At 33.8% G+C, this 13,192-nt stretch overlaps 1 protein-coding gene across 1 annotated transcript; it reads right to left on the reverse strand.

Moving 5' to 3' along the window:
- Positions 1–5,281: 5,281 nt before the first annotated feature.
- On the reverse strand, positions 5,282–6,348 carry LOC107805074 (uncharacterized). Its single transcript, XM_016629054.2, has one exon. The coding sequence runs from the start codon at positions 6,304–6,306 to the stop codon at positions 5,428–5,430; it is 879 nt and encodes a 292-aa protein (XP_016484540.1). The 5' UTR covers positions 6,307–6,348; the 3' UTR covers positions 5,282–5,427.
- Between the last annotated feature and the right edge of the window lie 6,844 nt (positions 6,349–13,192).

Raw genomic sequence — 13,192 nt, forward strand, 5'->3', positions numbered from 1 at the left:
ATCACGGTCCGGAGGTGGAAATTTCGGGTCGTGACACATGTTTAGTTAATATTTAATAATTAATTAACTACTTATTATTTATTATAAGTTATATATATATCAAATAAGTATTAAATATTATTTATTTAAAAGCTCTTTATTATTTACACACACAAATATATAGTATAGTATAATATATATACTAAGTGTATAGTATATAAGCTATATTCGATATAACATTAGCTATATTAAGATGTATATATATATATATATATATATATATATATATATATATATATATATATATATATATATATTAACTAAACATTTCCGACTGATTTCGGTCGGAAATGGCATGGTCAAACGGTCAAATGTCACTTAATATTTCCGACCAAATTTTTCGATCGATTTCGGTTGGAAATTTCCAATTTAGATCTGCCAGGGACGGGCTTCTTCCCCATTTTCCCATTTTCTCTATCTATCTCCCATTTCTCATCTTCTCCTCTCTAGTTGTATTTCCACCCAAAACCACACCCAAAATCAACTCTTGTCTCCCTCCTCACCCAAAATCAAAGCCCCCCATCGTCTCCCTCCCCTCCCCCGCCATTGTTCGGCCGCCGAGTGCCACCACTGCTTCCTCCGCCGCCACCACCCACTGCTTTTAGCACCCAAAATCAAACCCCCTCTCTTCTCTTTCAAGGTTAGTTATCTACATTTTTTAATTTAAGTTATTTTAATTTTTCTATTGTATAAACTAGGGTTTAGTTAATGATTAATTAGATTTAGGGTTTACTCCTATTGATTATGTTTATGCTAGAATTATCTATGTTAGAAGATTATTATTATGCTAGGGTTAGATAATTTTATAGCTTTCAATTATATTGATTATGATTATGCTAGGGTTTAATTCTTTCAATTATTTGTTGTATTAGTTTAATTATGATTTATGATTAATGCTAGGGTTTAATTCTTTTAATTTAACTAATTTTAATTATGATTAATGCTAGGGTTAGCTAATTTTATTTAATTTAATTATATTTCCCTTTAATGGTCTAATTGAATTTAAAAAAAACTTATTTAGGGACATATATGAACTTTCAAATTAATAAGCACTCAAATTATTTAAATTAATTATATTGTAACTAAAGTATATTATGTAACTTAATTCTATAGATTAATTTGAACTATGATTAATATAATTTATTCGTTCTTTATGTAGAAGGAATATCGTAGTTGGATGTATAATAGGAATTATCCTAATTATCGATTTTTGAGGAAGGAATTTATAGAAGGGGTTAAGGAATTTATTACGCATGCAATGTCACTTGAACCATTTCGGATTGGAGGGTTGATTAGGTGTCCTTGTGTGAAGTGCAAGTGTTTGTAATTTTTTGGATCGGAGGATGTTAAGGCTCATCTTTATAAAAAAAATGTATGGATAATTATTTTGTGTGGACTAGTCATAGAGAGATTGATGGTAGTGACGTGTATTTCATAATGTAGTTGTTGGTGAAAGTAGTATGTCGGTGGGGAATAACGTTCAACATCCTAGATACCATGAAATGATTGCAGATGCTTTTGGGATGCACTTCGATTTTGAAACCCATGAAAGTGTTGAACAACCTCCTAACGAAGAGGCAAAATAATTTTATGAATAATTAGAGGTCGTTAGTCATCCACTAAGGGAAGGGAATAGCTGCTCTTGTTTATTTAATGTAATTACTATGTTGCAGGTTCATTCCTAATCATCAGGTTACAAAGATAATCACTGATATTCTTGGCGGGTTGTATAATGCACCCCGTCCGACTTGGAGTGACTTTCCAGAGGATCTCGTGCAATAAATATTCAACCAATTTAAGGTTTTAATATAATTCTTATCTATTTAAGCATTATATTAATAATATTTTCATCTAAAGTTACATACTTTATTTGCAGACTAAGTGTGCCTGGGAGGACCGGTATAACAGTAAAATTTGTGCAAATTGGGAGTACAAATGTCGTAAGAGACTCTCTAATTCCTTCTGCTCCGCTTGAAAGGTTAACAAGAAGCCTTCATGGGTTCTACCAGATTTATGGGAGGATCTGCAGAGGTATTGGGCCACCGAGAAATTCGAGAAGCAGAGTGAACTGGGAAAGAAGGCCCGGGCATCTGAGAAGGGTGGCTCCTTGCATTGTCTGGGTTCAAGGAGCATGAAAGATACGAGGAGACAACTGGTAATTCCTTAAAATATTTCGATCTATTTTTATCGAATTATATTTATATATTTTAATTTCGTTAACACGTTTTATTATATTTGTAGGAAAAAAATATGGGATGAAGATGAGTCATGATGAGTTCTTCATGGAGACTCACATCCGGAAGAAGAAGGCACCGACAGATCCAACTAGATGGGTTGAGGACCGAGCGGAGACTTTACATGTAAGTTTCATAACTACTATAAATATTTATAATATTATATAGACAGAAGATCGAGGCGATTGATAGGTCGACTATATCGTCTATGGAACAAAAGATCGCAAAGATGACAGCAGAGCTTGAAGAGACAAAGGCTAGAGAAAAACAAAGAGATGAATAATTTGGTACCCTTCAAGTTCAGCTAGAAAGGAGGGACGAACAATTTACTCTCCTTCAAGGTCAGCTGGCCAATCTTCTTGCTAGTGGTGCTTTTCCTATTCCCCGGTCTCGTGAGCCTTCCCCATGTGCCGACGATGAAGGTTCTAGAAGTGAAGATGAAGATGATGCTAGATAAAAAAACTCATTGAATGGTGTGTATTGCTAAACAAAGTATTGAAATTATCAATATTTAGTTGAGACTAGTTTTGAATGATGATTATATTGTTACTTTGTTATTGAATATTTTAGTAGTTCTTGTTGTGGTTGTTATTAGTTGTTGTTGTTGTTAGATAATGGTTGTTAGTGTTAGTTAATAGCTTTTGTTAGTTAATTATTGTTGTTGTTGTTAGTATATTCATTGTTGTTGATTAATTATGGTTGAATGGCAGCAATATAATGCTGCCATTATAGGATGGATATTGGTTGTAATTGGCAGGTGGTGTAGCTCAAAAATAGGCATTTTCTGCCCAGTTTTTACCCAGATTTTCGACCGAATTCGGTCGGAAATTGCAAATAAATTTTCCAGTTTATTGAAATTTCCGACCGAATTCGGTCGGAAATTATGAATTTATATTTATTTTTATAAATAAATTAACAATTTATTACAATTTACAACTAATTATTTAATTAAATAAAATTATTATTATTATTTTAAATTTCCGACCGAATTCGGTCGGAAAATGAAAATTAATAATAATAGTTTCCGACCGATTTCGGTCAGAAATTTAAAAATTAAAAAACTCGGTCGGAAATTAAAGTTTGACAGTCAGTCAACGCTTTGATGTTTCCGACCGATTTCGGTCGGTACACGTTTGCGACCATCGTTTTTCCGACCAATTAAAATCGATCAGAATTCAGTCAGATATTATCAATTTCCGACCGATTTCGATCGGAAATAGTGGACGGAATTACACTCTTTTTTTTAGTAGTGGGTCAAGCCAAACCCCCCACATCAACGGCATTCTGCCTTGATGATAGCTTAACTTAAAAAAAAAAAAATAGGGGGGAAATTGTAGGCACCAAACCACAGACGAGACAAAACATTTTGGGAGATCAATTTGAATAGCGGGCTCGACTTTATTTATGGCAAAAAAAAAATAAAATAATGAATTTTACAATTGTTTGGAAGTATCAAAAAGAAGGATTTTCTGCTTTGTAAGAGGTATTGAGGGCCAATGGACGACTAACAAATGACATGCAAATCCAAAGCTAATAGACAATACAAATTGTGATTACAGAGGCTCTTTAATTTAACCTAAGAGCACCATATAAGGAGCGAAGCTAAGTAGGAGTAAGGGATCTGAATCTCCGTAGTCAAATTATACTATGCAGATAGAGAAAAAGTGGATAAATCCCTTTATATAAGAAAAAATTCAGAAAAATTCTAGTATAGCAACAAAGTTGATTCAAAAATTACTATAAGTCACATGCTCAAATCCTAATATAATCATATAATTTATGTGCACCAAATAAATGGTGCCAAGTTTAGAGAATTAGTAGGTATTCGGCCAACAATTATTGCTCGACATATATACTTCCCCTCCTTTCCACGTTATACACTTGCATCTCAAACAATATAAAGTGTAGTAACAATTTACCGTATTTTTTTTATGGCCACGTCACAATAGTAATGCCACAGGGCATCATTATAATGACGAAAGAAGAAAAAATAATTGTAAGTTAGTTAAAATTGAGAAATATGAACAATATTTCACTTACTTGTTAACCTCCTTTTTAATTCTTTTTTAAAAACAAAAATATTATCCACAAGAATAACAGTACTATGATGTTATTTCTTCGATCATTACGATCCATATGCATATGATAGCTAATATTTTTGCGTCTTTTCTTTTCTGTAGTTTGACACTATCGTAAAACTGATGCATCATCTATCATGATTGAGTTAGAATAATTTACTCAAATTTAAGTCCATACACTTCGTAGTACATAAAATGGAACCATACTAGTTGAATAGAAACTTAATGTAAAGAAAATACTAACATGTTTTTTCAAATGGTAACAACCATTATTCTAATTTTATTGATGATTGCCTAAAGTATAGGCTAAAGGAAGACAATAAAATAACCAATGATCTGGCTAAGCATAAAAATATTTTAGAAGTTTTTGAAAACTTAATGATCTATATGTACCCCTTTTCTGGTTTCCTCCTCTTATGAAAATGAGTTTCTAGCTAGGTACGATGTATCCTAGGCAAGTCAAGCTCTGTACTAAACTACTCTAGTAATAAAAGTAGTTTAATTTCCCTTTTACCAACAAAAAAAACCAATTTAATTTGAAGGAACCCTTTCAATTACCACGTCAAACATATGATGATTATTGGAAAAAACAGATCAGTATCCTCAACCTGCCGGTTATTAAATTTGTTACTTACTGTCTTCGTTATTACTTGAAGCATGTTATATTTCTCTTTGCAAGTCGAAGATCGAGAAATACTTTTTTTCCTCCAAAAGAAGAATCAATAAATTCCATTTTCGTTCTCTATTTCGCGTCATATTTTACCCTGTAATCTTCAGAACCTTTCATATATCGATATATATGTTAAGATACCTACTAGTGGGCGTAAACCTTAGAGATCATGATGATATATTTGATACATGTATAGATAGAAGGTAGAAGGTAGCAACGTATTCTAGATAAGTAAAATAGTCAAATTATACACAAGTAGATCCGGATACTTTCATGAATAAGTCTAAAGCATTTACACTCACTATTATTAAGAAAAAGAAAACGGAACACAAGACAACCAAACCAAACAAAACAAAACAAAACAAAAACGACTAGAGAGGAGGCAGCGCATCCTTATAGATTTCCCCTAAGTTTGGCGGTTTCTAGCAACAGCTTGAAGTCTAATCTGTCTATTAAATCTTTGAATAAACTCCTCTACCCTTCTATTCAGCTCCTCTACTGACATGTCTGAGAACTCTTCATTTTCTTCATCTCCTTTATTTACGAAATTATATCTCTCAGATTTTGACCTTTGAATCCCATGAATCTTCTTTTCAATATTCCCATTATTGTTCGCCACCTTTATCATTGCTTTTTCTGAGTTACTCCGTTCGCATTTGGCTTCACCTTTCTTCTTATTCTTCTTCTTATCTTCGTGATCAACTTTATCTTTATCATTAATATTGATTATTTGTTTTTCTTTTTTGTTTTTTTCGACAAAAACCACATCTTTTATGTTTTCTTCTTCGTCATCATCATCTTCTTCTTCTTCTTCTTCTTCTTCTTCTTCTTCTTCTTCTTCTTCTTCTTCTTCTTCTTCTTCTTCTTCTTCTTCTTCTTTTATCATAACGACCTCTTCTTGTGGATTAGTCTCCTTATATTCAATAGATTTGATGGTATACGGAGAATAATTAAATGATGAAGTACTAATATTAACACTCTTTTCTTGATGGCATTTTTTCATGTACTCTTCAAATGAATATTCTTGATCACTTGAAGAAGAGAAAGAACCAAAATCAGCTGCAATAATGAGTATGAGAGTGTTGGAAATGAAGAACCAGAATTTGGTAGTGTTAAGAAGAGTAGATGGGGAGAGGTTGAAGATATAAAAGATTGAAATATACATGAAAATGGAAAAAATAAAGGCCCAAAAAGATAACCTATTTCTTTGTTGAGCTTGATTATTATTCCTGAATTTGCTAAGTTTTATAGGGTTTTCTATTAAATTTGGCCGAGACATGGCCATATTTTGTAGAGGTTTGAGTTTGGGGGAAGGACTTAGATTTTGTTCAAGTGTGTTTGAAGAGAAGATTCAAAGCGAAGAGGGAATTTATATATAGTGGGAAAAAATACACGAGAAAGGGACTGGTAAGTCATGATTAATCTAGATTCTAGATACTATTATTATTGCTACTAATAATTGAGATATTGTGGTTACATGTAAACCCTTCGAAATAAAAAAATTTGCAGTAAGATCCTCAACTTTTCAATACATGATCATATATTACCAATCATTGTTCCTTCTACGAGTCAATCAATATTTTTTGTGAGATAGATGTAGGTTCGATAGTATAATTGTACTTAGTTTGACATTTAGTTTTCTGCCTTCTATCATTTTTAATCTTGTCAACATAAACCACTGCATGGACAAAGAAGAAAAAGGAATTTCTGTAAATAAAAGGGAAACATACATTAAATCAGGGGCGAATCTAGCCTTCAACAACCGAATAATATATATATATATATATATGAAAATCCACTAAAGTTTCAAAAATATTATAGATAAACCCATAATAATGAATATAATGTTAAAAACCTTAAAAGTAAAGCTTATCAAATTAAAATTTTAAATTCGCATTTGCATTAAATCAGACGATCTTATAAATATTTCATTGGATGAATATTGCAATGTTACAGCTATCCCATCAAACTCGTGCCAACTTGTTCTAGGAGTCGAATAAGTAATAATGCAGTATTGAATAGAGAACCGTGGAGGTGAGAAACATATTGTCTGCATGTAGTATCTCTAGTAGCTTTAAATTGTTAGTTCAAATGATTAATTGGGGCTAGATATAGCAATATGGAAAACATTTTGAAAGAAAATAGTTTTCAATATTTATTCTTTGTGGAGGATTTATTTTTGTTATTTTTGTTCTGTTTTGTTCTCAAAATGGGGGAGGTCAAGGTGCAACTATACAAGCACAAGAGAACGTAAGCAAGGGCATGTAGGCCCAATGAAATGACCTCTAGAATCAGCTGGTTCAACTTCAAATCCAGTTGAACGGATGCCAGCTCAAGATTGACGCTCTAAGGGGGGAGGGGGAGGACAGAAGTAGCTGAGAAGTAGCAGATGCTTGAGGAGACAGAATCCTACCAATCGGAGGCTCAAAAGGAGACATCGATTTTGGAGTTGGCGAACAGGGCTCTTCATTCCAAATGGGATAATATTCTATAGGAGGCCGAAGCTAAGGAGGTGAGGCTCTAGGAGAGAATTGGAGAGTTGGGTAAGGAGAACTCCGAGTTGCACGAGTGGCTTGCTGTTCTTGATACATGGTAGTTCTTCACAAAGGCGGAGCCAAGATTTGAAGCTTATGGGTTCGGGATTCTAATCATTTTTAAGTTACTGAGTTCTAAATTAATAATTTGTACATGTTTAATGAATTTCATCAAACAAATGCAGAGTTTGAACCAAAACTAATGGGTTCGACCGAACCAGTAACTCGCTCTCTAGTTCCGCCCCCGGTTCTTCACATTCTATCGTTTGCTCCTTTTTAAGGAAATTATTAGACATATATAGGAGACCAGCTTCATAAATTTATTTGATTAAACTAATCATTGAAAACTTGCTGGATCTTTATCTGATAGATGGGTGTAGTTTTCACAACTGATATTATAAATCCAAAAGAGAGGTTAGAAATCACCCTTCTACCTAAAACCATCCTCATCTTATGCATATAATTGTGTTATGTGGACCCTTTGCCCCCCAACATTTGCTTTAATATTTTAACTCCTTTGCCTTACAGATGTAAGCTTCTAGCTCCCTTCATGGGCCCAATCAGCAGCAAATTTATTCTTACGTGGCAGCCAAGTCATGCCACGTACGTCTTTACTTGTGGAAAACATGTTCATTATACTGTGGAAAATTTTAGGTATTGATTGAGATATAGGTAGAATACTTATATATGTTTTGGTATTTTTCAAGGCTTCAGGCTAATTGTTTGGATCGAAATAACTTGGTGTATTGGAAGTTAATAAGGTAAATTTTAGTGACGATAATGAAAAATATACTAAACTAAGCATATAATCTATTATGGTTTGGTCAATCGACCTACATATGATTCATCATTAATATCAAGGGAGAAAATAAAAAAATTGAGAGAGTAGTTTACCATAAGCAAAACTCTCTAAAAGAGTACATTGTGGAGGTTATTGTTGTTATTGTGAAGAGATCCATAATTTATAGATGTTAAATTTTTTTTCCTCCAAGAAAAGGATAAGATATGTGAAGAAAATTATTCCTTTTAGGAGTCTTTTTTCATTCTTTCAACGAGAGAGTCCTAAAAGATAAGAAATTCATGACAAAACCATAACACTAATAACATTGGTCCTCCTCTTTCTTTTTTGGAAAAGGTAGATTTTGCTCAATGGGGTTGGACATGTAATTAAATTTCTACCACACTATACAACATATTTTCATTTCTAGCACCTTCTAGTTAATTTATTGACCACAGGATGCACAGATTATTTAGGACCTATATTAAACTGTAATATGGCCAAATTTTCATGACATTTGCCATGACATAATATCCATTATTAGGCCAAGGATTTCTTGCTATAAATAGAGGAGTTTCTCCTCATTTGAAAACACACCAATTCAAGAGCTTTTCACTCTTGTCTTTCTTTCTCCTCATTTATTTCATTATAGAGTATTTTGTAAGAGAGTGAGTGTTGGGAAACACTTGTGTGAACCCTTTCTTTGGAGTGATCTTGTGAGGTTAATCTCTTGGGATATTTGGGATTAATTAGAGTATTTACTTTAATTTTGTACTCTCTTTTGTACTCTTGTTAGTATAGTGAAATTGCTTCTCTCCGCTTGTGGACATAGGTCACCTTGACCGAACCACGTTAAATTTGTGTCTTCTTTATCTTCTTTAATTGCCGTTATTATCAACTTTCATTATCTTTGTTATTGTCATTATACCGTTATTTGGCTAAATTCCGCACTACCCGGATTTCCGATCCTAACATAAATTATACGTAATTATTGTATAACTTTAGGTTTGACAGTTATCAAAACTTATGTGAAAATGAAGGGAGAAAAAGGTGTCATTTGTCAACTTCGTATTTGCTCAATATATTTAATTTATTTTTACGTTGTTTCGTGGTCAAATTGAAAATGTATTGTTTAGTTTTTAATCATGATTCGAAAATTAGGGTTAGTAACATAATTGCATTGAGTAATTCATGGGATACTCCAAAGAAATAAAGACAACATATCCTTTTTTATAATGATAACTTACGAGTTTAGTCGAAGATTATTAGGGCTGTGAAACTTATCGCAAGAACATAGGCACGAATCATGGCGCAGGCGCGCTGAAATATCGTATATGTTCAACCATAAAACTCTATAGATTTGCAAAATCAAGAATTCTATTTCAAGTATTGTCTTTTTGCTTATGTGTCTGTGATTGTTGTCTTAAAAGGAAACTGAGATCTATTAATTAGCTTATATTTGTATGAATTTTTTTTTTTGTATGAAGAAGCATTTTGTAGTCACTTGAAATTGAAGTCGCCATAATGGTAATAATTAAGCATCAATGTTGTATTAAGAAGGAACCATGACTGTGATGGTTGTACGGGATAAAATATGTTCATATTTAATGATCACATAGGAAAGCGACACGCGAAACCAAAGACAGAAGATAGCCAAACCCGAAGGCAACGATTTCGCTTGTCCCCGGGGAGAATGAAGCTCATAAAGACAAAATAAATACCGTCATCCGGTAACATTCAATATAGAATATTCTACAACATTAAATGCATGATCCGTTATAAAGAATTTCTTGCTATGGCCAAGGTGGAGATTTGTAATATGGCCAAATTTTTATGACATTTGCCATGACATAATATCCATTATTAGGCCAAGGATTTCTTGCTATAAATAGAGGAGTTTCTCCTCATTTGAAAACACACCAATTCAAGAGCTTTTTACTCTTGTCTTTCTTTCTCCTCATTTATTTCATTATAGCGTATTTTGTAAGAGAGTGAGTGTTGGGAAATACTTGTGTGGACCCTTTCTTTGGAGTGATCTTGTGAGGTTATTCTCTTGGGGTATTTGGGATTAATTAGAGTATTTACTCTAATTTTGTACTCTTGTTGGTATAGTGAAATTGCTTCTCTCCGCTTGTGGACGTAAGTCACCTTGACCGAACCACATTAAATTTGTGTCTTCTTTATCTTCTTTAATTGCCGTTAATCAACTTCTATTGTCTTTGTTATTGTCATTATACCGTTATTTGGCTAAATTCTGCACTACCCGGGTTCCCGATCCTAACAAATTGGTATCAGAGCCAGATGTAACCGGGTTATTTTAAATAGCCAAAATGACTATAACAAAGTCTTATGTTGAGAAATTTGACCGAAGTGCAAACTTCAGAATATGGCAATTAAAGATGGAAGTTATCCTAATTCAGGATGGCTTATATTTGGCACTGCAAGGAAAGGAGAAGATGCCGGATAAAATGACGGACGAGGAGTTTGCCGTCATAGACAAAAAGGCAAAAGCAGGTACTATTTTAAATCTTTCAAATGAGGTTTTGCGTGAAGTTGCAGCAGAAAGCTCAGCCAAAGGCATATGGGAAAAGCTTAAAACCCTATATATGAAAAGAACAGTAGAAAACAGGCTTTACCTAAAGCAAAAACTCTACACTTTTCATATGGCTGAATGTACCTCTATACTTACTCATATTGATACTTTTGATTCTCTTCTTATGGATTTAAGTAACATAGATGATGAAATCAAAGATGAGGATCAAGCTGTATTATTGCTTGTTTCCTTACCCCAGTCGTTTAAACATATAAGAGATACTATGCTTTATGAAAAGGATAATATCTCTTATAAAGATATCAAATCTATTTTGAAATCAAAAGAACAAATAGATAGAGATATTACTGGAAAAACTAGTGGGAACCAAGGGGAAGGCTTATTCATAAGAGGTAGATCCAATAAGAAAGATTCAAGTAGTAAGAAACCTAAATCAAGGTTAAAATCCAAATACAGAAATGTCACGTGCAAATATTGTCATAAGAAAGGTCACATTATTTCTGAATGCTTTAAATTGAAAAACAAAGAAAAGCATATAGAAAAGAAAAATGAGCACAAAAATACTGACACTGCCGAAGCAAGTGTAGCTGCTGATGAGACTGAGGGAACTATTTTTTTAGCAACTAATAATAATTTTAAATCTAACAATGAGTGGATTTTAGATTCGGGTTGTTCTTATCATATGTGTCCCAGTCGGGATTTATTTACCACATATGAATTTATTGGAGGTGGAATTGTCTTGATGGACAACAATGCTACCTGCAAAGTTATTGGAAAAGGTACAGTCCGAATCAAAATGCACGATGGTGTGGTGAGAACTCTCACCGATGTTAGACATATTCCTGACTTGAAGAAAAATCTCATCTCTTTTGGCACTCTAGAATCTCTTGGGTGTAAGTACACAGGTGAAGGTGGAGTTCTGAAAATTTCTCATGGTGCTCTTGTGATAATAAAAACACGCAGATCTGATACGTTGTATACTCTTTTGGGATCTACTGTTATATGTGCTGCTGCAGTTTCAATATCAGATAAATCAGATTCTGACATTACCAAATTATGGCATATGCGATTGGGGCATATGAGTGAAAAAGGTCTTTCCATCCTCAGTAAAAAAGGTCTCTTATGTGGCCAAAGTACTGAAAATATGGAGTTCTGTGAACATTATGTGTTCGAGAAGCAGAAAAGAGTCAGCTTCAAATCTCCAGCGATTCATAGAACAAAAGGTACTTTGGATTACATTCATTCAGATCTTTGGGGTCCTTCACGTACCCCATTAAAAGGTGGTGCCAGGTATATGTTAACTTTCATTGATGATTATTCAAGAAAAGTTTGGGTTTATTTCTTGAAAAATAAAAGTGATGTTTTCTTAAATTTCAAACAATGGAAAGTTTTGATTGAGAAGCAAACAGGAAAACAGGTTAAGCGGCTTAGAACAGATAATGGCTTGGAATTTTGTAATGATGAATTCAACGAATTTTGCAAGAATGAAGGAATTGCTCGACATCGTACTGTAAGAATGACACCTCAGCAAAATGGTGTGGCAGAAAGGATGAATAGAACTCTTTTGGAAAGGGCTCGTTGCATGATTTCAAATGCTGGTTTGACAAATGCCTTTTTGTCAGAAGCTATCTCTACAGCTTGTTATATTGTCAACCGAGCTCCTTCTGCACCTTTGAACTTTAAGACTCCAGGAAAAATATGGTCAGGTACTCCTGCTAATTATTCTGATTTAAAGATATTTGGCTGCCCTGCATACATGCATGTAAATGATGGAAAATTAGAACCAAGGGCTAAAAAGTGCATTTTCCTTGGGTATGCATCTGGGGTGAAAGGATACCGATTTGTCACGACCCCAAATTTTCCTCTGTAGGGTGTCGTGATGGCACCTAGTCTCTAAGACTAGGTAAGCCTATCAATGCGGAATAATCATAAATATCTGAAAATAAGTAATCTACAATTCAAATGATTACAACTCCCAAAACCCGGTAGAAATAAGTCACAAGCTTCTAAGAATTTATTCTCAATGTCTCTATATGTCAAGGTCTAAATAAAATATAAGGAAGCAACATAAAATGATAGAAGGGGACTCCGGAGTCTGCGAACGCTGGCAGATATACCTCGAAGTCTCCGTACGCAGGTAACTCACTGACGTCTGGGCTAGTAAAATGTACCTGGATCTGCACAAAAAAATGTGCAGAAATGTAGTATGAGTACACCACAGCGGTACCCAATAAGTGCCAAGCCTAACCTCGGTAGAGTAGTGACGAGGTCAGGTAAGGCCCTACTGGAATATAATAATGGCATGGTA

The sequence above is a fragment of the Nicotiana tabacum genome, chromosome 17, assembly GCF_000715075.1.
Source record: "Nicotiana tabacum cultivar K326 chromosome 17, ASM71507v2, whole genome shotgun sequence".
Taxonomy (NCBI): Eukaryota; Viridiplantae; Streptophyta; class Magnoliopsida; order Solanales; family Solanaceae; genus Nicotiana; species Nicotiana tabacum.

Bases quoted from the DNA above. Each gene is read 5' to 3' on its own strand.
- LOC107805074 (XM_016629054.2), bottom strand. From the start codon at position 6,306: ATGGCCATGTCTCGGCCAAATTTAATAGAAAACCCTATAAAACTTAGC.